Raw genomic sequence first — 27317 nt, forward strand, 5'->3', positions numbered from 1 at the left:
ATATCTTAAAAGGAAAAACACTGACTTATGTGTCTGTCAGATATTATGATTCTCACTTAACCTGTGCTGATTATAAAATAATTTGTTGCGGGTTTTTTTCAGGTGGTGCTGGCTCTTCTCAGCAAAAATGAAAAAGAAGATGTACAGCATCTGTTTGACTTACTTACAGAAAGCCAGAGTGATCAGTACTCACTGGAAGATCTTGAGAGCCTTAAAAAGGTTTACGAACTTTAAGAAGTTAAAGTTTATTGGCTGCATGCATATAGTTCATGTTAGAAGATGAATGAATGAACTCTGCAGACTTGCCTGGGTTCAAGTGGGTCTTTACCTGGACTGCTGGAATTCTATTTTGTTTTGACAGCATATGCACATTTAAAACTTGCTGCTCTTTTCTTCTGGTAGTTGTATACATCTCTAGAATTTAATGCCCATCTGTGTTCAGTAACAGAGTTAATTTCATTTGGCATACTGATTTTTTTAGACTCAGAAAAATATATTTTACCTTATATCTGCAATGGGAAATACCTTGATGGTACAGTAGGTAAATACACTTTTAGTCATCACTTGTTACATCATTTTGTGAGTTCTGTGTTCTTGTGATAAAAGAAGTGTCTTCAAGATAAATGGGTCAGTTAGCAGTAACTTTGCTAAAATGAGTTTACAAGAAGTATTAACATTTTTCAGAAAACTCCTGTGGACCACCTATTTGTTCACTATTCCTGGTCGGTACAAAACAGATTTAAATATTTTGGCTCATAACATCTTAACAAAAAAGATGAATGAATTATTGATTAGCTTGTCATGTAAACAATTATTAAATGGATGGGTATGTTTTTAACAAGTGAGTAATTTTTACAGAGAACTCTTTTCCTCTGTGTTCAGGAGGATGGCTGGTTTTCTGACTTCTTTTGGGCAGTGACAGAAGAACAGGTAGCTGCACTGCACAATAGAAATATTTAACTCTGAGTTTTGTATTCAGATTATTTAAAATACCAGCTATTTCTGTTTACAGATATATTTATAAAACTACAGCAATTTTTTGGACCAGTATAATTTTTTTTAATTTCAGGCATTACTTATGTTTTATATTTGATTCTGACAAAGTTCCTTCAAAGGTGAAGCTTTTCAATTTTTCAGATACCCTGATGCCTTCTTTGCACAGATGATATAAATGTATATCAAACTCACTTAGCACTGCAGAAATATCATTAAGAATGTTGTTCTAATGAAAATTTTTCTCAGGTGTATACTAATTAATAAAGTTATTTTCTTGAGAAATACAATTATGGCTTCTTTTCTGGTTCAGTACACTTTAGGCTTACAATTCTCACATGTGGATTATGAGTTTCAGCTTGGGGTGCCAAGAATGAGGCTTGTACTTCCTAAAGCATCATCAGTGCAACTGATGCTTAGCAATTAACAGGTTTCACTTTATTTGTGTGTGATCTCCTCAGATTAAGGCAGACCCTAAACTTTGGCTGTTAGGATGTAAAACAGCAGCATTGCCTGCAGTCATTTTGGTGATGGTCCTGCCTCCTTCAGGTTTCATTGTGAGATTGGTACTTTTTTAGACAGCATTTTGGAGGGCCTGGTGGACAGGCTGAACAATTTCTCAAGACACAGAACTTAGTAAAAACCTGAATCAAACACATGTAAGGGACTGTGCTGCTGATTGGGCCTGAACAGCTCAAAACAAGGACACCAGTCTTCAAAACTGAAGGGGCACTGGAGGACATTTTGGGGGCAGGGGCTGCAGAATGGAATTATCTTTAGGTGTGGATTTCACCATTTGTTTGACAGGTAAGGGCTGCCTAAGTCATTCTCTTGCCTTAGTCTGGGAAACTGTGGGAGAAATCTCTGCAGCCCCCAGCAGCTGCAGCTGAAGAGCAAAGGTGGGGTCACCTGTCACAGACAATGTCCTTGGCCAGTGAGGCCGAGGGGCCTCTGCACAGAGGCTGCTGCAGCATCCCAGGTGTGGCACTGGAGCAGCTGCAGGCCAAAAGCAGCTCCTTGCTCCTTGCTCACCTGCTGCAAAATGTGTTTTGTGTCCCATCTGTGTAACGATCAGTAGGAGAAGCCACAGAGCTGAATTACTGCTGGGCTGGGAGCTCCTCTCTTCCTGGACAGTCCCTATCTCTGGGTCTAATTATCCCCTATTTTTGAACACTCCCATATTTTAAGTCTTGTTTCTGCTCTGTGCTTGTCCTTTATTTATGCTGTTTTTTGTTTCCTCTGCCCTCCATAATCTCTTCTGCAGCTTTGGCTGCTCTGCCAGGCAAGGGTAGGACTGCAGCTGCCACCTCAGCACTGCAGTGCGTGGCCTCAGTGTGGACACAGCACCTAGAAACAACTGAGTGGGCAAAAGGGGGGAGCAAGAGCACCCCAAATGTCTTACCTGGCTTCGCGGCAGGGAGACCCCCATCCCAGCATGGTGTTATGAGCTTAGCTTGTCACTCACCCCCTCAGTGTCAACTTCCACCTCTGTAAAAACAACCAAACCCAACAGCAGGACAAAAGCAGGTAATGGGAGCAGGGGTGTGAATGTGACCCTGAGTGGCAATAACACAGCCAGTCACAAGCACAGAGGATGTGTCCCCCAGGCCTACACACGCCCAGCTGCTCCTGGACACAGATCTCTCGTTTGCACACAAGAGATGACAGCAAGATTCTTTCTGTAGCCACTGAAAATGCAGTCTGTGGCCAGGGAATAGCACAGGAATGGGGTGGGTCACACTGTTGCTATTTTAATAATTTCAAAGTATTTTTGATGTTTTTGAGAAGCCAGCTCCAGGCTGGCAGGTGCTGCCAGGGCTGACTGTCAGCATGGCAGGGTTGGACCACAGGGCCACCACTTCCCACTCTCCCTGCCCAGAGGTGCAGGCCGTGGTGAGAGCTCTGTTACTGGCAAGCCACACTCCTTGCCCTTATGTGGGATGTATTTCCACTCATCAGGCCCTGCCCTGCTTTACATAATCCAGTTGCACAAATAAAGGGCCACTCCTGTGACTGCCAGGCCTTTCAGAAGACTTAGACTTGTTCGTTACAATAAACAACAAAACATCATTTTGAACAGCAGGGAACAAAGCTTCTTCCGTGCTGTAATGAACATTTATGACCCAGGTCAGTGTAACTCTGCTCAGTGCCTGTGAGCTGCAGCTCCCCAAGGGACAAAGGGTGGGCAGCTGGAGCAGGGCTCAGCCCGGCTGGCTGGGGGGGAGGAATTATCACCAACCGAGTCCTCGTTCCTTCCCTGGGCCCTCCCTGAGGGCTGTAACACACTGCAGTGCAGATGAAGCCTCCAGCTGTGGCAGTGCCATTTCCTTACAACTCTGTGCCACTTCTGTGGCAGTGCCATTTCCTTGCAAGCCTGTGCCACTTCTCGGCTGCTCCTTGCTAAATGCCACCCGCGTAAACACAGTCAGCAACATGGGAGTGGTTTTCCTTGTAAGCAAGAAGGATTATAAGGGGATAAAGTGCAAAGAATGCTGTGCTTGAGAATGCAGCCTGTGAGCAAAGGGAAGCTCGAGCCCACACAGCCCCAGCAGCACAGCTCTGGTGCCTGAACACAAGCACTCCAGTTGAGGCTGTTGGGAATTTTAATGTCCTTATTGTTGAGATGGAATGAACAATAAAGCCAGCTTTCGTAAAGCTAGCTCACCAGGATCTGGTGCAAGGAGAGCTGTACCTGGCAGCTTGCTGGGTTTGCCCCCCAAATGCTTCCTGCTGTCCCTGTGTGCAGCCAGGTGCCAAGAGTCACCCCTCAAAGCCACTCAGTTACCTGGCCTGGCACAGAGCAAGGTGCCACAGCAGATTCCTCCCCAGAGCCGTCTGCCAGGACCTGGGGCTGTGTTCAGCACAAAGTTCAGTGTCAGCTCTAAGGCTGTGCACCCATCTCCTTTTCCTCCAGACCAGCTTTGATTACCAAGTACCTCACAGCCACTTTTCTCTCTCTCTCTCCCACCCTTTGAGACCAAAGGCAACAAAATCCTTGTCACGAGTCTGGGATTGTGCTTCTCACCTCGACTGGGCCTGGGGGTTCTTCAGTCCTCGTGGGAAATCCAATTTGCTCCCACAGCAACACCAGACTATTCCCTCTGGGAAGGTCCATGTGTCACCTTTGGGACTGGCAGGAGCGGTCAAGGTGGTAACTGTGCTCCTCAGATCTTTGTCACTTCAGGAAGTGATTCTAAATAAATCTCAACATCATTCCAAAGTTCTAGACTGCCACAATTTCACCTGAATTAGAATATTCATGGGTTTTAAGCTCATTAATTCTAGTATTTTTCAACCTTCTGCTTGATTATCTTTAAAATGCATTATTATCCATCAGAGTGGTGGTATTACGAAGTAGGCAACTATTTAAAGATCAATCCGAAGGACTGGAAGTGATGTAAGTCAGTCAAAAAATCTTTATGCAACAGTAAAAACTAATTAGCTCATACATGCAAAACTTTGTGACACTGACTGAATGAAAGGATGGATGTACAAGCCTGGATGCTTCACTACAAAGACATGCAAACACCATGAGGAAAGCTTTTATGATGGCTTTTATCCAATGTTGTAACTATCTCAAAGTCTCAGATGCAGCAGGTATTAAAATACGTTTCCTCAAGATCCACAGCCTGACATGAATTAGTCAAATCAGCCAGGAATCATGAAAAAAATTTCTGAATAAAACCCACTATGTGTGTGTACTGAAATAAATTACAGGAAAGATCAAGTTTACAGCTGATGTCCCATGTGGGACATCCCTGTAATTTATTTCAGTGTAAAAAAAGTTATTGAATTTTTACAGTAGATCTGTAAATAAGAGAAGCCTCTTCTACATTAGTATATTAATAGAAGTGTGTATTTTACTTTTTTATAGACTCAAAATTCAGTGCTGCATTAAATTTACTGGTGCTGTTAAGACTGCCTCACGTATGAAATATTACCTCTGAATTAAAAAATATTACAAAATTAATCAGCAAAATGGTTTGCTGCTAAAAACTTATCTCCAGAAAAAACTTACCTGCATTTTAACATTACCTCTTCAAGTGATGTAAAAATTATCAGATGATTTCAGAGTGACTGAAAATAATGCTATTATTTGATAAAATTTATTTACAAGAGTAAACCATATTGCCAATTACCTGCACAGCAAAACTGAGGTCCTGAGAAACTAAGAGGTAGGTTTAAACTTGCTGAAATAGCTTTTCCATCTGACAGAAGCATAACTTGCACGTGGATTTGGGGTCAGGCAATCCAGCCTGGGCTTCTGCAATGCATCCCTCCATTGGTTTTAGTTTCTCACTTCCCTGGCCTCTCGTGATGCAGGTGAGAAAATGAGCCGAAGGAACAGGCAGTTCAGCTCAGCAAAACCACCAGGTGTTACCCAGAAACTCTGACCAATCTGTGGTGTTTCAGAAAGAACTCTGTGCAGGCCATGTGAACTGAGAAGAGCGTCACTTTAGATGGAGAAAACAGAGTTTGAGTTCAGTCAGCCATCTGACTTGTGCCAAGATTGTGCAGTTTTATTTAAAGAGCTCCTGCCAGAACTGCATCCCTCTCCCAAAACCATTTACTGTTCTGCCTGCCAGGGAGGCAGATCAGATTTCTTTTCATCTTAGGGAAGGCTGAAATCTTGTACAAAACACAACTGACTTTAGATCTTAACACTTCCAAAAATCAGAACATTCAACTTCCAAAGCACACCTAATCAAATAAAAATATTTAAAAGCAGCAAGAGATAAGAGCAGTCAGGAAAAAAGGCTCCCTGGAAACACACACATTTTCATAGGGCTGATCGGCACATTAAACAACTGGCCACTAGAAGTCAGTATTTAGACATTTATTTCAGATATGCAGTTTACACGCATATTATTGAGCAAAACTGAATTGCAAATATACAAATACTGTAACAAGCATTACCAAGTAACGTAACTGGCACTAGTGTTATAAGCTATTACTGAAACTGGTGAGGATAAGTCATGGAAGAGGACTGTAGCTCATGGCATTCTGTTCATCCAATCAAACCTCCAGTAGCACCATAATGGCAATACATGAAACACAAGACAGAACATTGTTAACTGTTATTCTGAGAGTCACAACTTTTTTCATTTTAGTGAATTACTTAGCAAAAAATGTTAACAGTGCGGGCGCTTTGGCCAACTTCAGCTTGTGTTCAGCTGCACATCTCCCATTTGCAAAAAAAAAGAAAAAAGCCAGCATATTTGGAACCCATCTTTGCATTTGGGCAGTCATTGCACTGCACTTAAGATTCTGGGACTGAAGACAGGCATGTCTTGCAAAAGATGTCAAGTCCACTAAAGCCTGAGTGAGTCTTTGGTAGGCCAATACCTCATTATTATATCTATGACAGTCATTTTATTCACTAGGATTTTCTTTTGTGATCCAAGGTGGCCAAAGAGGACATTCTGGAAAACATTACAGTAAAATCCTCAGGCGACCAGGCACTTCAAACCCAGTCTTTTCCAAAGGCACCAAGAATGGACGGGGCACCAATTTTCCCCCTAAGGAAAGGTGACTGCATCTGCTTTTCTACAATGCTTAGAAATCACTGGATTGTTATTTTACACTTTTTATACACTATATAGTAGCCTTACCTGCTGCATGATTGATTGCATGAATAAATAGGTAACCCCACTGTTCTACACAGGTGATGTCTCCATTCCACCATATATTAAGTACCAATTTCTTATGTTTTGAAATTATGTAAAAGCCATAACCCTGCTCAAAGTGTACACACATACAAACACTTCTGACACAGGCTACATCCATCTGAAGATATGCAGTTCATTCGACATGCATTCTAAATACAGTGTGTCCAGTTATGAAACAAAATTGTCATTCTGAATATTCACTGTTGAAGTATGTTTGTATAGGTCTCTGCAGGTCTTTGCTTCCCTTAAATTTAAGAGTTCACACAAGAATGGTTTTAAGTCCCTAATGCTCAGCTAACACCCTTTATCCCAAACCCCATATTTTCCAAGTGAACAGTGCAGGACATATTATTCATTTCAGCATTTAACATATTAAGAATTCACCAATTTTTATCTAAATACACCAAGTATACGCTTTCAAGCAAAGTCGTGGCAAAAATACAAAACATGGACATATTTGTACTGCTGTAATGCACTTGGTTAAAGCCTTCATGTCTCTTCATACAGGTTGAAGATCCATAGGAAGTATTTTGCCTTATCAGACAAGTATATAGAAAATGAAGTTGTATCAAAACCTTGCTTCTGCTGGTCACCTGAAACTGACAGAAGTCACATGTGATTCAACCAGCTCTGACAGGGTTCTTTAGTGGCAAATAGATTTTTGCAGCACTTACAGATTTACATTTCAGTCTGAATATCAGTGCTTAACTCCACAGCCTGTTGTGAATGGTTGTTGTTTGTTTCTTTCAGCGGTTCACCAACACCTAAATCTACATCTGTCGAAGATCCGTTCTGAATGCTTTCCTCAGCAATGTAACTGAGCTGTGGAACATCAGTGCTTGGGGCAGCTGGAACAGGCACAGGGATTCCACTCGGCTGTGGAGAGTTTTCCAAGCGATCGTTTTCCACCTCTGGGAGAACACTGACTGTGGTAAAGCGAGTGTGATAGTCGCTGGAGCCATGGCTACAGGAAGTTTTCATACTTTCCATATCTGAGCAGCTGAACTCAGAGAAATGGCTGGAGTGCGAATCTGCTACAGACGGAATACTATCGCTCAGAGAGGGAGAGTCAAATTCACTGGAGTTTGTGCTTTGCTGCTCCAACAGCTGAGCATCCATGTCCTCTCTCGTCTCATTAATCTTCATGCTACTCTTCTTTCTCAGCTTGCCTTTGCACTTCTTCCCCGCCGTGCTGTCCTTGGACCACTTGGCGGCGCCGGCCTTGCCCTCGGGCGGGCCGGAGCAGCCGCGCCCGGCAGCGCCGCCGTCCTCCAGGCTGCTGCTCCCGCTGTGGTGCCGGAACTTGGCTGGCTTGGACTCGATATCCACCTGCACTTCCAGGCTGTTCCCTTCCCTGCAACAGGGGAGAATCCGTCAGTGGAAGAGGTCGTCGGAGGGTGGAACAAACTCTCGCTGCTTTCCTACATACATCCCTCTCTCACTTTCACTGTGTATCTTGTAAGGGGAAATGTTTAAGCAAATAAACAGCCCAAAGGAAAACACAAAGTCTGAACCACCAAATGCTTCACTGAGCTACAGCAATGGCATTCCTCTTTGGAAATAACCCTGGCAAAATGCAGAAAGCAGTCACACCCAATTCCATTTGTAACAAAATCTACAGTTTCAAAGTGTAATCTCGAATGCAGGACAGCTGAGGCATGCTTAAAATATTCTTTAATAAGCAAGGCTTATAAATATTCTATTTTCACCACATTTCCCTTACCTGTCCAAAGGGATGTAGGAGTTCAGAATGGATCCTGCCATTGCTTTGGTACTGGCATTGTCACTAACTGTTCCCAAGCTAACTGTGCCAGATTCTCCACTCAGACTGTATCGTTCTTTCTGCACATCTGCTTGCACTTCCAGTCTTTGAAAGAGAAAGACAAAGTTACATATACTACCACAACAGTTAAAGCACACTTTGTAGATGGCAGTGAGTAAATAAGTCAGTAATTATTAGAGTTTTTGAGTCACTCCAGTACAGATAGGCTTATTTACCCTACTGACACATGTTCTCCATTCCCACTGTCAAAATTACTATTTTCTTATTAAAACCAAGCAAACAAAAACACCCCAAAGCAAAACCAGAGTAATTTCCTAAAGGTGTTAACCAAAAGTTCTGGATTCTTTTCCTCCTGAGATTTACAAGGACAGCTTCCAGGTTCAGCTACAGCTCTTCTGCAGATAGTACACTATACTCTAAAAATGGTGAAAACAATCAGAAGGGTACATAAATTCAAGACATGATAGTACCCATGTATCCCCTGCTGCAAATTACTGCTAATCAAATAAAAGGCAGAGAACTGTGTTTTGTACTCTGCTTTACATTGTATTGTTATCAACTGCAACAGGAATAACAGAAACCTGAGCAATCTAAAGCTGGGCTCAGCAGATATGCCAGAAATCAAATTACAAGCTTTTTTCCAAATGTCTTATTTATCTGTATACTGACATTGAAATTGGGGTTTGGTTTTCTTTTGGGATTTTTTTTGTGGTTTTTTTTGTGTTTGTTGCTGTTTTGTTTTTTTGTTTTAACTCTCAGCTCTTTAAAGAAGAGAGTATGTATGTATATCTCACTTAGTAGTCACAGCCTGGTACACATGTCCCAGCAGAGGGGAGTTCTTGATACTATCCCACTCTTTATTCTATATAGCTTGGAATGCCAAATTACTCAAAATGAGCAGTTTTGGCAGCTGATTTAAGGAGCAAATTCCATTCTGAACCCCACAGGCTAACAATCTGTTCTACACACTCCCTTTTTCTTCAGGGTGCGGGAGAGCCAAGTCCCAGAAAGTCCAAATTCACAAAAGGCACTGAGCATGTGACAAGAAGCTGGCACCTTGGCAAGGCCAGGTGTTCATCTGCTTCCCCTCCTGCCTCAAGTCCATCTGGAGTCCACACTCCACCCAGGTGTTCTGAGGCACAGCTTGGTGTCTGCAGACCAAACAAGTCAGCAGTTCTGACTTTTGGGTGAGGTGCACCAGAGAAAACAACTGCATGAGAGATGAGCTGCCTCCCTCTGATCCTGCCTACAGGCAGCTCTCCTGGGCAAGCAGGAGAACAAGATCTCAGGCCCCACTCAGCCTAAACAAAAGCAAAATCTTGAGGACTGTGGTCAGGCAGGATCTCTTGAAAAACAGTAAGTTTGTCAGGGATGAACTGTTTATCTCCCAGAGACACTTCTGTTTAATAGGAACTGATACTGAAAAGCAAAAACTGGGAAGCCAAGGAGGTGCAATGGCTGTGGCTGCAGGTGGAGCAGGGCTGGAGCAGGCCCCTCACCTGTTAAAGCAGCTGACCATGGCACTCTCCATGGCACACAAAAGCTGGGGAAGGGAGGAGGTGCACTGGCTGTGGCTGCAGGTGGAGCAGGGCTGCAGCAGGCTCCTCACCTGTTAAAGCAGCTGACCATGGCACTCCCTGAGAGGCTGCCCGTGATGCTGGCCCCAGCCAGGGCCATGGTGCTGGCCGTCTCGCTCAGGTTGTCGCGGATGGCGCCGATCCTGTCCATGTGGCTGCCGCTGGCGCTCAGGCTGCCCGTCAGGCCGCCCACGCTGCCCTCGCCGATGCTGGGGTTGTGCCGCGCCTCCGCCACCGACGTCGCATCTGCAGAAACACACAAGGCCCCTCAGCTAGGGAAGCAGCACTTTGCTGTTTCTGCAATGTGACCGTGAAAGCTGCTTCTGAAATTATGCTGAGAAGAAGGATTTATAAAACACATGGTCACAAAAAGAGAACTTTGTAAAAAAAAAATCCCAGAAAACCAGAAATAATTTTAAAAGACACCTTTCTTGGTGCTGTTATAATGGCTATGCCTGACATCAGCAAAAAATTAACCACGGATAGGACATGCATAAAAGGAATGCAGAGAGACCCATCACACAGCATAGTGCCATGTAATGAAAAAATTGAAGCATCAGACCAGTCTTTAGTTGGCCCTATCAAAAAATAAAAAATCTAACCAGCTTCCACAAACCAGGATTCTGAAAGAGCAACATTAATGGTATGTTAAAACTCTTACCTATGGAGAAGACTTAAGTTTGGCTTTGATTAAAATGGGCAATAACTTTGTAATTACAGCCCAGCACAAAATGACACAGAGAAGCAATTATCATCTGAGTGGTGCAATTTCAGCAATGAGCAGAAGCAGCCCCAAATGTAAGTAGCTGCTCTAGTATCCAAGATAGAAAATACAAGTCACAAACCCCACATATTTATAGAAAACACAACACTGCATTTTCTTACCTACAGCTGCATTTGTTCCACCAACGTTTATATCATTTTCATCATCAAATTCTATCCTGACACCTTTTCCATTGCCAGCTGACACACCACAGCCTCCACTTCGGCAGAGGGAAATTGGAACAACTCCATACACATAAGCCAGCATAATAGGAACACCAATACCTACAGAGGGAAGTAGAGTTTTTCATTAAACTGACTTTTATTTTAGAGCCTTTCATAAAGGCAACTTCATTTTCCAAGATAACTTAATATTTGATTAATATTACACTTGAAAGAGATCAAGAGGGAGCAAAATTAAGAAATACTGGTAAATCACAAAGGTGAAATGACAGGAAAGTACTTTCAGCAGGCAGAATGTCCTCTGCCAGCACTGGTAGGAAGAGAAACTAATGATTGACAAATTAATACTTTCCATATGTCCATAACATAATTTACAAACAAAATTAAAGTCCTCTAAAGATTCACAAAGGCTCCACTGGGGACTCTGATATTCCACCTGAGAGGCAGAAAAAGCAGACATCTATTTCAAATGTTGCTCAACTGAAAATATTAGCACCTCCACTACTTTAATAAGGGGCTTCAATTTACATCCACGAAAGGGAGACACAGCTTTGCTATCAATTTAATAGACTTAACATTATTATTACTCTAGGATTTTTCAATATAAGTTTTCCTTTAAAAGTAAACAATTCAATGGAATACGGTGGCAGGAATTAAGGGGAACCAGCTGAAGGAAATGTAGACTAAAGCACAGACAGATATACACACATCCACCCCACCACTTTGAATGGAAGATGGAAGTTAGTCCTTTGGCATATGAATTAAATCATCCCATGGCTTTGCTGATGGAAGTATACAGAAGATATAAAAACCAGCAGATTGAAAAATGTCAAGTTGGCGCATTCTGAAAATGTCAGGAGAGAAGCAGACCTAATAGAAAGGCTACTCAAGTCCAATCTAAATTAAGGATTCCAAAGTCTCCTTCAATAGAAATTGTTCACATTCAAGGAGGCATTTCACATTCTTATGGTCATTCTTTTGAAAACCACACAATGGCCTGAGACTGGAGGCCATTTGTTAATGGCAATGGGGCAAGAGCAAAACTCCACAAAATAAAACCCAAGTGCTCTCCCTGAAAAGCCATTTCATCTCTGTTCAGGAATAAGAAACAGCTTGAGAGAAATGAAGTAAGGCAGACCTATAAAATACAACTATGAGACTCTGTGTCCCACCACCTGTTTAACAGGGATGTGACACCACAGCCACATGAGAACAATGCAATGTAGACTGACAGCAGTTCCATGGCTGGCATATCCTCATTTGTACAGTGGCCCACCATTGATAACAAGCAGTTTAAAGCTTCACGGCCAAACTGAATCATCACTAGCTAAAAGTGGCCTCATCTTCTGGACATTACTGATTACTCTCTGAGCATTGCTTCTGACACAAGGGGGAACACTGCAGACAAAATGTGTGTACAGGGGGCTGATCCAGCTTAAAACTAAATGGTGTGTCTTAGTGTGAGTTAGCTATCCACAGCAGCTTACTAAGCAGCTGTGAAGATGCCTGTGCTGCAATAAAGAAGAAGGCAGTGCCAGGCAAGTCCCCTCCTTTCAAAAACAATCTGGATTTACAGTGGTCTTGAAATTACCTGGGAACAACTATTTTGTAAGGAACAGCAAGATCCTCTTTAAATGCTATACTCGACAATCACCATAATAAAAAGTGTGATGTAATTTGAACTGACTCCCAGAGCAAAATAAGTGGTTTGTCAACTACTGCAATGTTAAGCGTAAGAGACTATTTTTGTTCTGCAAGGAGAAAATTTGGATATGAAGTTATTAAAATATGAATAAACTCTGTGGCAACAGTTTTTTTCTTGGTCATTTAAAAAACCTTTAAATATTTCAGTCTTAAAAGCCAGAAGCGACAATGTGGAAATTTCAAGATAAAAATTAGTTTTAATTCTTCAGGAAATGCTACATTAAAATCAAGTACTGTATTCTTGACTCTGCCCCAATAAATGTATAACCTCAGACTCCTCCTTGTCTTGGTTCCTTCACCTATAAAAGGAAACTGCAGCACTTAGTTGTGTTATTCATGAGTGTTTACAGAGCTCTGGTTGCAAGGTGCTACCAAGACACAAAATAGTAGAATTTGCTTACCTACAGTTACTGCAGCTACAACTGGAGAAACAATTACAGATAAGGTTACACCACCTGCTATAGCCAAGTTTCGCTTGTGCTTTGAAATGTCTTTGCCTTCGTATCGATTGTGAATCTTGAAAGAAGAAAAGAAAGGGGGTTTAGAGCATTATCAACATCAATAAAACATTGCTGCAAGGATGGTAGAAGTGCAATCATCACTTCTACTCAACGATTTATTTCTTATCTCAAAGAAAATAAAATTTATACATATCTTAATTTTAGGCAATCTCTTCCAAGTCCTCCTACCCAGCAATTAAGCATTTATTCTCAGCCTTTGAAGAGCTAAGTAATTGAAGAGTTTTGTTTAATCATTACTCCAGCTTACATGGCCGGGAAAAGCAGACAAAATTCAAGATAAAGGAATTGCCACATATGATCAAATTGACACATCTTATTCCCAGCTGTCTTTTCCCTGAACAGCATGGAGTTGAAACTTTCACAGATTACTAGATCTATAGAAACAGGTTGACATAACAGAGCCACAAGAGAGCCTTCACCAAACATAGCCTGGAGGGAGGGGAAAGCAGGAACTCCACCTCTCCAGCACCCCCTCATGACAAGCTGTTGAGACAAGAAATGTTTCTGCAAGTCTGAGTCTTAGTTGTGCTTCTGTTTACTGAGGAACCTGCTGCCCAAACCTCTTACTGATTATTCAAGCCTGCACTAACTCTGCAATGTGACTGCCTTAAACTCACCTGCCACAAGCCCCACAAGAACCTGAGAGGCCTTTAAAGATCACTGTTCTACAGAGGCTTCCCACATTTGTGTGTTTCATTTACTCTCCCTGGGAACATGGTTTCTCAGAGGTATGCACTACATCTAAGATATAATTACAAAGGAACAACAGGTATCTTAATGCTGTCACAAAGCCAAGTTAATCCTCACCCCATCTAAGGAAGAACACAAAAGATGAGTACACAAGAAGACAATGACAAAAAATGAGTGTCATGCTTTCTAAATAGCATGTTGTTGAATGCTGTGCTTTCTAAAATATCATTTCAATTAGAGATCTGGTAGGGCTGTTCTCATTTTGGAATAAACAAAGTCTTTGTTCAGGCAAGGAAAGGGCAGAGAAGGCACTGTGCTTTGTGCAATGAGAATGCATTTACTTGCTCTGAGGTACAATGCAGAGTGAGGGAGCACTTGAATATTGAACATGCCTATGGATTAAAAAGGAAAAACTGAACATGAACACTCACAGTGTATGTAAGAAGTATAAACCCAGAAAGATTAGGTTTCTGAGCAATTAGCAGGATCACCTAAGGTGCTGAATTTTACTGTTACAGACAATTTTAACTCCTGAAACAAAAGGCATAATACAACAAACAGACATCCATAAAGGTTATTGGATTCCTTAAACACAAAGCAAAAAAAAAAAAAAAAAGGAATAGAAATTGATTTAAAACATCAAGATAGAAGGTCACACTGGTAGAAACTACAATGAAGTAAGAAACTTCTGGATATTGACTAAATAATAAAGTATAATCAAACAAAAACACTAAGCCAGAAGAGAGATTTCAATAAACACAGAAACCTATCAGGTTTCAAGACTTATATCTATAAAACCAGAACACTAGCACTTCGTCAAGGAAACTCTATCAAAGCACAAGCACAAACTCTTCCAATGCAAAGGACACACAGAATGTTGAAAAAGAACAATGAAGCTTCCTTTACCAAAGCAGCAGCAGCATTAAGGAAATAGAAAGTAGGTCAAATTACTATGAATGGGTATAGAAGAACAGCATGAAGGTGTTAGAAAGGTTAACCTAGAGGACACAAAAAGCAAGAGATATCAAAGTCAAGAAGAAATTATTCTATGAGTACAGTGCTAGTAAGAGGAAGACCAAATTGGATCAATTGGCTGTTTAACAAAAATAAAGACAGCCAGCAGATGAAACTGGAGACCTGTTCCTATTTTCTTTTCCCTTCAGTTGTCATTGAAGATCAACTGTGAGCCAGACAACTGGTAACAAAGAAATAAGATCTGTACAAATACAGCAGATTGGAGTGTACTTACATGAGTTGATCTGAGAAATATCTCAGCAGGCCAAATTTCAGAGTCATTAATAGTAATTTTTGAAAATTATTATTAGTAGATGTCTGAAAAAAAAAATCCAGGAAAACTGGAAATGGTTAAATGGCAATGATAATCTTAAAAAGGGTACAAACCAAGAAGTTGAGGAAGTAAAAGACCACTGAATGAACTTTCATTTCCTGAAAATTGGGACCTTGTAAACATCAAAGCAAAGGTAGGAAACAAAAAGGTCACACTAAGGTTTTTGTTTTCAAGTAGAAATCATGCCAATTTAATTTTCTCCTGTAACAAGGTAAGTCAGCCTTGAGGATGGGGAGAAACAGATGTCACACACTGACTAATTAAATTCTTACATTCTTGCACGACACTCAAGCAGTTATAATAGTCCAGACTGAAAAAAAAAAGATGAGAGAAATCTACTACACTTCATGTGAAACTACAGAAAATATGTGAATAGTAATTTTTTGTAACTACCCAAATTGAGACTCTTCACTCCATACTTCTGAGAGATGTGCCTTGGATCCAAGAGTATTGAACATTTTCATTAATGTGGAAGATGGAAGGAGAACGTGTGTGCTGAAATTCAGGCCAGTACAATCTGGCATAGTTGCAAGAACGCCAGAATTCACTCCAGTTGTGAGAAGCTGAAAAAATGGCCTGACATGACCAGATGCAGCTGAATGGCAATGAGTTCAAGACTACCTGTAGGAAGAAGCCAATTGCCTGAATTACCAGTATGTGGGAAAGGGTTTGTGTTTTAGAGCACACAAAATGAAGATAGCACGTAGTTGAAGAAGAGGTAAGTGGTAGTTACTGGCACAGAATCAGCTTTTCATTTAACTCAGCAGTAGTAATGCTGCAGCTTCACTGCTGTATTCAAACTGGACAAAAAGGTGGCAAGAACAACTACAAGGAAATCCAGAAGAGGAGAATCAGAAACCTAAACCAGTGTTTTCTTGACAGCTTGTCAAGAAAAGCTGGAAGTGCTAGGTTTGTTAAGAATGGACCTGAAGTATCATTAAATATGTAACAGTATATCGCAAAACAAAAGGATTCTCTGCATCAGCTGAAGAATAGAGCAGTAGGAATTTAATGTAAATTCTCTTCCTATATCTATGTTAAAAACACAAAGTTTTTCTAAGAAAACCAAGCTTGAAGGGCCTGTGGGATCTCCACTGTCAGATGTTTCGAAGTGCAAATATTTGACAGGGGTCACAGAGAAATGACCAGTAGGCACTGGGGTACCACAGAAATTCTCACCAGGCTGCCCTCACAGACTGCTCTGAGACTTTAGTACATGAAAGGTGCTCTGTGATGGGGTCCTATTCCAAAATATAATGAGAAAAGCTAATAGTGCAATTTGGAACAGGTATCTGCTGCCTCCTTCCTCTCCTCACTTACAAGGTTCCAGTGACTGTATGGGACTAAGCTGTAACAGAATAAAAAGGTCAAAACCCAACTGTAGCAGAAAGGAGGGTACTTGTTAGAAAGAAAAAGATTAAACAAATACAGTGGAAAAGCTGTACCCCTGAACATTCTGTCTAGCAGACACACTCCCCCTTCCCTCACCAACAAATGCAGAATGATGAGTCTGTGCCAGTCACTGCGAGAATCCATGCTGATAAAAGCAGAAAAACAAATCTTCCAAGCCATTATTTCAAAAAGCCTACTTCCAAAAGATCTAGATAACTTATTACTATATGTTAAATTACATATAAGAATTTGTTGATTACTTTATAGTAAAAGGTATTCTATTTTTTAAGAGGAAATATATCAACTGCCCTCTGTTTAACATGATCATTTTTGGCTCCTTCCTAGAAGAAATAAAATGAAGGCAAGCCAGCTAGCACTGAAGACTGTTCCACATTGGTGGACTCACCCAAGGCAATTAACAAGCTGCTGAGTATAAATGCTTAAATATGTGTATACAAAAACCTGAACTAGTATAATTTTATACTAAAATTCTGGTAATTAGCTGCTTTTCAGAAAAAAAAATCCTTTTTGTCTTCCTTGTGCTCTAAAAATTATTTCATTTTAAGGGACAGAAGGGAAGCCACAAATTAAAACTAGAGCAATTCTGAAAAAGCATGCTGGAACTTTCATGGCAGGATGTAGAAATTGGAAATTGTTCAGTGTTTTGCTCTGCAAGTTTTAAGAGAACATCGATTCTTAAAAACACTGCTTTTCGTTCCTCTACAACTGACACAAATATCCTTAAACAAAGCAGGGGTTGGCTGCTTTGATATTTTGGAGATTGTCTGGGTTTTTGTTTTGTCTTTTTCTTTTAGAGGCCAGTTAAGATACCCAACTAACACAGTATCACCCAAGCCATACAACAGGAGGTAAAACCTGAAGCATGTTGGGACTGAAGCACTTTTTACCTTACGTCCCACATAGACAGGAATTCCAATAATCATAGCAGGAATAGCAATGCCAGCTATTAGGGCAATTCCTACAGGAGCTCCAACAAGTGTCCCTAGTTGCCACAGGATTTTCTTCTTACGGCTCCATGGTTTCTTTCCCCAAAATGTGCAACCTGATGGGCTAATAGAGAGAAATAAGAATGCTGTAAAGAAGCAGTAAGTAAATCAAGGTAGCTATACACTACTGAACATTTCTCTAGTTACAAAATTATTGTCCCTAGGTACAAGTTACAGATGTGACGCATTATCAGTTATTTAATCAGATTTTTTTTTTGCCTTAACAACATATTTTGCAATGTTACAAGAAGCATATTGCTACACACCAATCTATGGCTCACAGCAACCTGTATACTCAGAACTTCTGTATTGCCTAATACAAGGACAATATAAATGTATTAGGACATCAGTAAAAAGAGGGTGCGTTAATCCAAAATACTTGATTTGTACTAAGAACACGTTGCATGCATAAAATTTACAAAATACTTTAAAATAAAAATAATAAAACACTAATTTAAATACATATATTGAAAACTGACTTAATTCTCTAATATGAATACTTCAATTGTGATTCTCGACTCCAAGAAGAAGAAAGCCAGACTTACAGCACTTGGGAATCTCCTTCTAAATACTTTAGAAAACAAATCACCAACCACACAGAATTTTTTTTCTTAAATGTACCTTAAATAATGTAAATCTGAGATCTCTTTCATACACAGCCAACAGAATTCACAGCCGCAGACGGCACAAGTCATGTGATTGCAGCTTCCATCGTTCATTTTTATTATATAAGCAGCACAGCGTGGGCATGGCTTTATGTCATCAGCTGTTTAAAGACAAATATTAGAATCATATCAGTTCTTTAGACAATCAAATATAATCACAATACAGATATACATTTGGGAAAACTGATTGAACTGTTATCTGAAAAACTGAAGAAGTTTTTTATAAGGTTGCTTTACAAATCTTCATTTGGCCATGACTTGATATCAAATCTGTTTTTACAAACCTTGGACTGAGCAAAACTAATGAAAACAAGGTGTAGTAGACCACATTCAAGTAATTGAATAGTTAATGCATACTCTCTGTTGAAGGATTTTCTAAGCTTAATGAAATATATATTAGAGTCTGACATTAAAAATGTATGCTAATACAGGACTGATAATAAGGTCTCTTTAAATATAATCCTCTTTTACCTTTCATGCTGTTATGAATCTTGTACTTTATTATTCAGTCTCCACTCTGTTAACATATCTTAAATCCATCTCCCCATTCACATTAATGTACTTCTTTGGTACTGCCAACCTCCTCTTGAGTCCTTTTCACAGCCCTACTTTATACTTACTAACTCCCCCAAAAAATATAGTGGAGCAGAAGAAAACTCTGGAGAATCTCCATGTTCCCAAGTCAAATGTGGAAAAATGGGGTTAAGTGATCAGCTCTGTCAAACAAGGGGTCATTGAGCAACAGTGAAACACACACACATCCCACAGTTGTGATCTTCACTCCTGTTTAGCACCTGCACTTCAGGACAAGCTGTTTATTCACAGCAGCAGAAATATCTTGCAGCTCCCAGCACAGAATTCCAAGTTTACTGCCTCGGTGCTACTGAGTAAGACAAAGGGAAAGGAGAGCTCATACTTGATAAAAGAATACCTAAAGGAGTGCAGAACCAGCAGAAAAAAGTACCTCTACCAAGCCCAGTGCACAAGGAGTAAGCAGCTGAAAGGATTCATTAGCTACTCCCACACACACGGCCTACAGGGCAGAAAGTACACAGAGCAAGTTCTTCAGCACAGGAAAGGCAGAGCCACTGCTCTTCAGGCTGAGAGGAACCGAAAGGGTAAGGAAAGGAGCTGGTGTGCTAATTTATTTAGCTTATTTTCAGTTTTATTTGAAAGCTAAAGCAGGATGTTAATTTTTAGGGCAAGATGGGATACATTATTAAAATAAGCCAGTTCAAACTACAAATTAGAGACTCTTGAGTCAGGGGCTGGATGGGAGAAAAACAGCTCTAACTACAAGGTGGAAGTGGGACTCTTTATCCCAAATATCTGCCTTGCTTGTTCAGGCAGAGACAAAAGCTGCCAAATAAATCAGAGCTTGGTGTAATTCAAAGCCAATTCTTATCAACAGCAAACTGGAATTTTGATGTGCTAAACACTACTCTGAATAGTTTATCGTCTTTTTTGGGGAGTTACAAACAAGCTCAGCTTTAAGAGATGGAGTTGTTTGCCTTCTGGTAGACAAGACAGATGAGCATTTCCTGGAAAACCAGAAATTAGTACTAACAAATATATCAAACATCAAAGCTGGCATCAGAGTAATAGTCTTTTTGAAAACAGAAAATCAGTGGTTACGAGTTTTAATTTTAACAGCTGGGGAACTTCACCTATAGCAGAGAAAGCAAGTGTACTAAGTGATACAACTAAAAATGTCAACGTGCAAAAGTAGGCTGCCTTGCAGCAAGTTTGATTTCCCGTTTTTCAACTACAAAGAACTTTAAATGGTGACAAGCTTTTAAGACTTAAGTCAGATGTTCTGGTCACAGAGTACTTCAAAGCATAACACTTAAAATTTTAATGCAAATTTAGAATTATTATTTTATGTTTCTGAAAGACAAAGCATCTAGTATCTATCTACCACGTCGCTATTCCCTTCTTTCCTTATCTAGGGCTAATTGTGCAAATGTCCAGAAGAGATGTTTTACAGCCACAGCACCCCAGTCATAACTACCTGCTGCTCCAGACTCCTGGCTGTAACTGATCGATGAGGAACGAATGGTTCTCAGGCGCAGGCTCTGGGCTCTCTCCTGGCGAGCAGCATCGCAGGTCTGGTTGGGATGCCAGATCTGCTTGCAGTGGTAGCAGAACTCCGTCCCGCAGCCCTCGCGCCCGCACGTCAGCTTGGGGCAGCTGGCACATCCAAACGCGATCACTGCGTACCTTCAACAGCAGAGAGAATTCTGCTCATGAAACCAGCTCTAGGTATAGAACAAAGCTGACTGGGCAGCTGGAACAGGTACAAAGACAGTGCACATCAGAAGCTGATTACTTCCTTCAGGAGGCAGGCAGCACCAGTTCCTAAACTCATCTTTCCACAGCTCTATTGCCATTGCATTGGATTAAGATTGTACAGAAATACTATAATCACTGCAACACTCACTCACCTTTACTCCATGCAGTATTCAAATATGCTGTATTTAAAGCTGAATGCAATACTGTAAGGTTTACAGTCACCAAGAAACACCACAGTTTAGAAGAGTGGGACAATAAACCCAAAAAAGGTGTTTAAGCAATTAGGAAAAGTTATAGTTTCAGAAGTGTCCCAGTCACTCTGAGCATGTCTTAGATCGACCCTGTCCATTGCAGTGTAACTTACACCTGTAACAACAACTGGTTTGACACTGCAAGACATTTTAGGATTTTACTAATTGCCTTTTATCATGAATACTACTACTTTAAATAGATGTTTGTTAACTCTCTGTATTTTAAAATGTCAAAACAATGAACCAAGTATTTTATAAATAGGATTTTGGTTTCTCAATAATTAAGGCATTTAAAAATACATTTCAAATGCAAATGTAAAAATTAGCAAGAGTTTGGGCCTCAATGACACTTTGACAATACTACAGAGCAAAAAACCTCCGAGAATGTTGAGACTTACAAAACTGTGTCACACTACTTTGTAACCAGACACTACATGAACAGTTCTATACAGTGAGAGCTGAAGTAACAAAACTGTTCCTTCATTAGACCTGCATTCCAAAGTTCACAGGGTAAAACCACAATGTGTTCACATTAACAGTAAACACAAACATATGTATATATGTTTTATAATTCATACCCATTGTAGCTTTTTTCAATAATTTTATGTAATAGCTTTCTTTTAAATATATAATACTAAGTCCACTGGTATGAACATTTGAAACAGATGTATGCTTTTATTCACATGAACAGGGTCCCTGAGTAGACTTCAACAGACTTATAAATGCAACAAGACTTAAGTTTCTGTCTGTTCAAATTAGGTAGTTTTATTTTTAAAGACTGTTTATTTTTACCCCCTGTCCATTTTATAGCAGTTGCATACATTAACTCAAAATATTCTTTATTAGTAATGATACTTTAAAAATATTCACACTTACAAGTCTAACTTAAAATTTAGCTATTTTTATTTAAGTAGCTAGATCTGAAACTCTGCAAAGTTAATGCAAATTCTGTCTCTTCCATTATTGTTTTAAAACAGCATATTTGATGTTCCTCCCTAGGAAATCCTGCAAACAAATAGGACTTTCAACACTTACAGATGATGCAGTTACAAATGAGATACATGCTTGTCTGTTTACAAATATTTCCTTCTTTCCAAGTAGAGATTTATTTCAATAATTGCTAGATTCTTCTATATTGCTGCCAAGTTAATCAGCTTCATTTTCCCCACTTTCTGCAAACTGAAGAGATAATTGCTTTGCATGTACACAAAGAGACTCTGATCCAAACACTTCTTTCAACATACAGGGATACATTCAAGGCTTGCTAATCTTAGACCAAAAAAATCTCAAATCTAAGACACAGAATCAAGTACCAATTTATATCCTGCCACCTTCCTATCACTAATGAAGCATGGGCACATTCCTGAAAGCACTTCCTAACTGGCACTGATGAATTTGGCGAACCTTTAGAAAGTAACTTTTTAGACCAGAGAAAATCTCAGTTCCTACTGTACAGGGTTACAAGTTTAATTTTAACATTTGCATTCTTTTTAAAGGAGATGTGAAGGCCTAAAGTTCTTGTTTAGGGTGAGAGAAGGGACAATCAACCAAACTCAAAGTAATACCCAGTAAAACAAAAACCAGAGGCAGTGAGCCATTAATTGCAGGCTGCACAGTGAAAAGATGGAAGAAGAATCTGTACTTGTTTGCATGATCTGCTTTTTGCCTGATAAAGGCATGAACATTTAGGCATTGCTGCTCTCTTCCAATGATGTCAGCAATACAATCTCAGAGCAAAACCATTAAATAATTCAAACAGAAGAAAAGACAGAACTCATCTGGAATACTGATTCAGTGATGCCTGTTAAAATTACACTGGAGAACTGGTATGAAAAACAGACTATAAAGATATTGTTCTAGGAGAAGGCTCATGAGGTTTTGTACCAGTGCTCCTTCCTCAGGGAAAGATCAGCTATGACAGTGTCTCCCATCAAGCCACTGCTGGTAGGTTACAGCTGGTCCAGACTTTCACAGTGCTTCAGGTAACAACATGATCAGGATGCATTTGAGCTTGCAACAGAAGCTGTGGGTGAAGCAGCCCAGGAAACCCCTCAGCCCATCCAGGGCAGAGCTGCTGCAGCAGAGCCTCTCCTCCAAACTCATCTGCAACTCTCCTATGGGAAGGATAAGAAGTTCTCCACTGGGATAGAAGTAAGAGCAATACATTTGGTACTGTAGATAATTTTGTTTCAACATCTGTTTGGTTCATGTTTTGCTGACCCTAGGACTTGTTTTTACTCAAATGGATTTGAAACAGAGAGGAAAAAGAATTATTTAGTTCTTAACCATTAACTTGTTTCCTTAGAACCCAGGAGACCAATGATATCAAAAAACTCCTATGTTTTAACAGACTGATCTAGTTTCCCTCAATTTTTTCATTTCAGGGATCAAACTTTTTATAATTATTTGCTCTTTATCTGGTCCAGATTTTTGACTTAGTGTGATGCCCAAACCCTGAAACAATACTACATGGGACATTTGATCAACACTGAGAAGAGCTGAAGCACTGTTGTGCACCATTCATTTTTTACCTATTTCTACATTAATTTTTTCCTACTAAAATGCTCAATTTCACACCTATTTCCTATTTATTACAGTACTTGTTTCCAATCTTCAAGTCAACTTCAGGAAATTATGCTACCCTCTGAAGTTATTGCACCTCCTACTTTGGGATTAATTGCACATTTAGTAAATGCATGCCATCCATTTCCTTCATGAAATGTTTGATCCAAGCTAAAAGGTCATAACCCTAATGCATTCTGCCAGTATGGCACTTCAAAACCTGTTCAGAAAAAGAAATAAACCCCAGCTTTAACTGCATATTGTACAAGTGGATTAGCTGCCAAAGCAATTAGAAACTGTGACTACTGTTGCACCACATAATTATTAAAGTAAATGTCTGCTGATCTGCAGTTTGTTTGCACTGAATATCATGCATCACCCCTGAACAGCCCTTGTTAGCAAAGGCTATTCTGTGGAAGTCTGAGTAGTGTTTGCTTCCCTAAACCTTACACCTGTACAGTTCCTTCATTCTCCTGCGAAGCTCCACCACAACATCAAATCCCCATTATTACTTTCCACACCACTCCCACCCCACTTCTCCTTCCTACCTCCCTCTGTGTGCTTTCCCTCAGCTGGGCACATACACACTTGTCAGACAGTGCTGTGGTGGCTGCCTGAAAGCCAAATTTAAATTTTAACTGGAGGACTCATACACAGATACTACTCTTGCTGGAGGCACTACTGATGGTCTGTCTGTTGTTCAAGCAGTATGTATGCCCTTTCCCCTAAAGTACTTAGATCAACTTCTGCTGAATTCTCAGTCCCTGCTGCCCAACAGATCGAAAGGTTCTGAAGGTTTCAAAACAATCAGGAGAAGGATGGGAAGAAGACAAAACATGGTTGCAGGAGCCCTTGTTTGTTTAGGATGACAACCAAAAACAGTGATCCTCCTGAGAAGTACCCAAGCAGCCAACTTTATTTCTCTTCGAACTTAGTAATGAGAATTCAGTGAGAAGGCACAATCTGTGCAATTAAAAGCAGAACTCATCTACCACTGTGAAGCATTTCCCTGCCACTCCAAGTATACGGAAAAATCATGGTAAAAAAAGCACAATATAAGGTTGCCCATGTAGTACAAGTTTGTTCCCTTCACACAGACATTGGCAGAGTTTATCTGCCTGGCAATATACTGTATTTTTCACAGGACTCCCCTCCCAGAGTATGGAGCATGCAACAAGCAGTTCTGGAGCAATGATTTAAATACTTGCTGCACACTAATGCATTGCTGTGGTCCCACATGACTGCGTGGAACTTTAACTTTGCTCTGAACACCACTTTTTATTTTTATGATGGTATTATCCATAGCAATTATCATCACAGCTCTGACCACTTAAAGATACTTAGAAGTTTGCTTTTTTAAAAACAAATAAGAAAATGGATGCATAAAAACCAAAACAGGTTAAACAAACCTGCCTTAGTCTACTAAATAAATACTAAAAGAAGTATCTGAACCACAAACATGGTATAATAGAAAATATTTTAACAGGTCTTAAATGCTTCTCCTCAGCTTGAATAACAACTGTTTATACCACAAAAACTCAGGGCAAAGCATGCTTCTGAATATCAAATAATACCTTCCAGTGGTTGTTTAATTTTTCAGTATCAAAATATTAAGAGTAAACTGTACTGGCTTTGTCCGTATGACTTTGTTACAAGCTCATGCAACCAAAACATATCTCAAGTGATTTTTCCTTCTGTCCTCCAACTATGCCACAGCAATGCCATCCACTTTGGACCAGATATGAAACTATCACCTTTTCAGTCCCTGCTTTTGACTTGCGCTAGCAAATTCTGTTTCTTTCAAAGTATGAAAGGAAAATTGTATTTAAAATAAGTCCTAAATGTTAAGCACCTGGTTATTAATATTGGAGTATTTAATCTACCTAACAGTCAGTCCTATCTTGCTTGTTCTCTTGCAACATTCTTCCTCTTCTTCATTCTTATTGCTCATCTGTGAGCTGTTGAAACAGAACTGTCAGCCTCTGAGTTTTTAGTGTGCACTGCACATCTGGACTGCAGTAATGCCTAAAATCCTTAAGCAGTATGATAACACAAACAATCTCTAAAAAGCAGCTTGCTGAAGAATGGCATTATGAGACACCAGCAGCACAAAAGCACGATGAGCTGCTGCTCAGTAGTATTCAGCCTACTTAGAATTCAGCATGATTTCAGAACTGTTTAAAGTATTAAAGCAAAGTTAAAACATTATGTTCCCCAGATAATAAGCAGGAACAAGCTGATTATCTTACATCAGAATCCTGCTGACAGGCAACAAGTGCTGTCTCAATCAGCCACAAGATGGAAGATATCTGAAGCAAGAGAGGCCTTCAAATTCAAAGGAAAGCTTAAATTATTTTTCACAGTTAAAAAGCCAAATTGCCCACAGCGCTTTAAGAAATTAAGTTAAATTACAGTCACCAATTTTTCAATTCTCTTCAGTTTGAGCTTTGTATCATTTCCTTGGCAGTGCAACATCTAAATTTCTTCTGCTTGCTGTAAAGGCAGGCATCTACCAATAAAAGTTGCTTGACATTGCTAAAACTCCCTCTGTGCCAAAAAAAAGGAAAACCTACTAGAGAAAGCATTTTATTTGGGAAGGTGGTTGTGGCTTGGAGAGGTTCTTATTGTTGTTTTCAATTTAATTTGTTTTGATTTCTTGTCTTTTTTCTTATTAAAGAGAATTCTACCTGCTACCTATTCATACAATGGTAACAACACCCTAAGTAAAGTGAGTGACTTTTCAAAAACCATAATGCTATGAAAATTATGTATTTACACTGTGACTTTTTTGCACATATAGGAAAAATACATACCCACAATCTGGAGCTGGGCACCACCTACAGTCAGGATCCGCAACCAGCCATCGCCTAAGCATAAACTCTTCATATTTTTCCATCAAGATGTCATCATTTAATATCAAACGAATATCATGAGGATTAAAGCGTTCTGAGCATTCTGGGCAGCTAATATTAACTCTGCTCTCCGAGATCTCAATGCGCAGGTACTGACGCAAGCAATCCACACAAGACCTATGGTGACAAGTCATTATCTCCGGGAACCTGTCCTTGGAGTGCCGCAAAAGGCACAAGGGGCACTCCATGAAGTCTCCGCTTGGTTTGCTGCTAGAGGTTGTTCCGTTATCAGAAGAGGTACACGTGGAGAAAATAGAGTTCTTGTCTGTGCACATTTCTGAATGAATACTTTCAATACTTGCAATTCCATCAACACCTCCATTTAAATCCCTAGACTTGCGTTTCGTGTCTTTTTTTCTCCGAAAAAGTGAGCCCAATGAAATTCTTCTTTTCTTTGGTGCCTTTTTAACTGATGGCAAGCTCACAGAGGAAGCAGAAGACTGGAGGTCCCGATCAGAGCCCATTTGCCGATGTAAACTCATGTCTAGGTCACTCATCAGAAAGGGGTCAAAGTTCATATACAATCCTAATCATTTTTAAGGATCAAATGGAGGCAGAGGATACAGCCATATTATTATGTAATCCAGTTTGAGAGTCTTCATGCAGAAAATTCACACGTATCTGCTTCCAGCAAATCCTTCAGAAGAATTCCCTGTATTAGGAGGAGAGATAAAAAAAAAAAACAGGATTAGAATCACAACAATCACTAGTGGTTCTGAAAGGTCACAGCACTCTAGTGACCTGTTATTCCTATTGCTACCTTCTTTTCCTCACCATCTGACCCAATACCTCTTCCTGTCAGCTTTTTCTAGCCTTTACATCCTTCTTATCTTAACAAGCCTGAAATTTCCTTCTGGTCAAGGACTATCTTTGTTACACTTAATCAGTGCAGAGAAAGGCATCTGCACTCCCCTGCTCTCCCAAGGGAAGCAGGGTGTGTGCATGCGTCTATGCATGTGTACAAATTACCAAAACCCAAGGTGACAATTAAGTAAATATGCAAGTT

General features: G+C 40.1%; 2 protein-coding genes across 3 annotated transcripts in view; one reads left to right on the plus strand and one right to left on the minus strand.

Moving 5' to 3' along the window:
• The window catches only part of SPAG1 (sperm associated antigen 1), a 37420-nt gene extending 36181 nt beyond the window's left edge, over positions 1–1239 (plus strand). For both annotated transcript variants that reach the window (XM_054282676.1, XM_054282759.1), the window contains one exon: positions 103–1239. In XM_054282676.1, the coding sequence (XP_054138651.1) occupies positions 103–234 (132 nt within the window). In that variant the 3' untranslated portion in view covers positions 235–1239. The remainder of the gene's footprint in view (positions 1–102) is intronic.
• A 4576-nt stretch (positions 1240–5815) lies between these two features.
• RNF19A (ring finger protein 19A, RBR E3 ubiquitin protein ligase) lies at positions 5816–26950 on the minus strand. The gene is made up of 9 exons (XM_054270968.1): positions 26213–26950; positions 20306–20514; positions 18251–18395; positions 17531–17693; positions 13073–13187; positions 10908–11069; positions 10055–10268; positions 8386–8529; positions 5816–8016 (listed from the first exon to the last, which is right to left on the minus strand). The coding sequence occupies exons 1-9, from the start codon at positions 26827–26829 to the stop codon at positions 7341–7343; spliced, it is 2445 nt and encodes an 814-aa protein (XP_054126943.1). The 5' UTR covers positions 26830–26950; the 3' UTR covers positions 5816–7340.
• Between the last annotated feature and the right edge of the window lie 367 nt (positions 26951–27317).

Source organism: Melozone crissalis, unplaced genomic scaffold (assembly GCF_028551555.1).
Source record: "Melozone crissalis strain CALT ecotype California unplaced genomic scaffold, PUWL_Pcris_2 ptg000002l_1, whole genome shotgun sequence".
Classification (NCBI taxonomy): domain Eukaryota; kingdom Metazoa; phylum Chordata; class Aves; order Passeriformes; family Passerellidae; genus Melozone; species Melozone crissalis.

Excerpts from the sequence above, each read along its gene's own strand:
- RNF19A (XM_054270968.1), bottom strand. The coding sequence starts at position 26,829 with ATGAACTTTGACCCCTTTCTGATGAGTGACCTAGACATGAGTTTACAT. Across the intron at positions 20,515-26,212 it reads TGCCCAGCTCCAGATTGTGG|GTACGCAGTGATCGCGTTTG; the intron begins GTATGTATTTTT and ends CTGCTGTTGAAG. Across the intron at positions 17,694-18,250 it reads TCAGATTTACATTATTTAAG|CCCATCAGGTTGCACATTTT; the intron begins GTACATTTAAGA and ends TCTCTCTATTAG.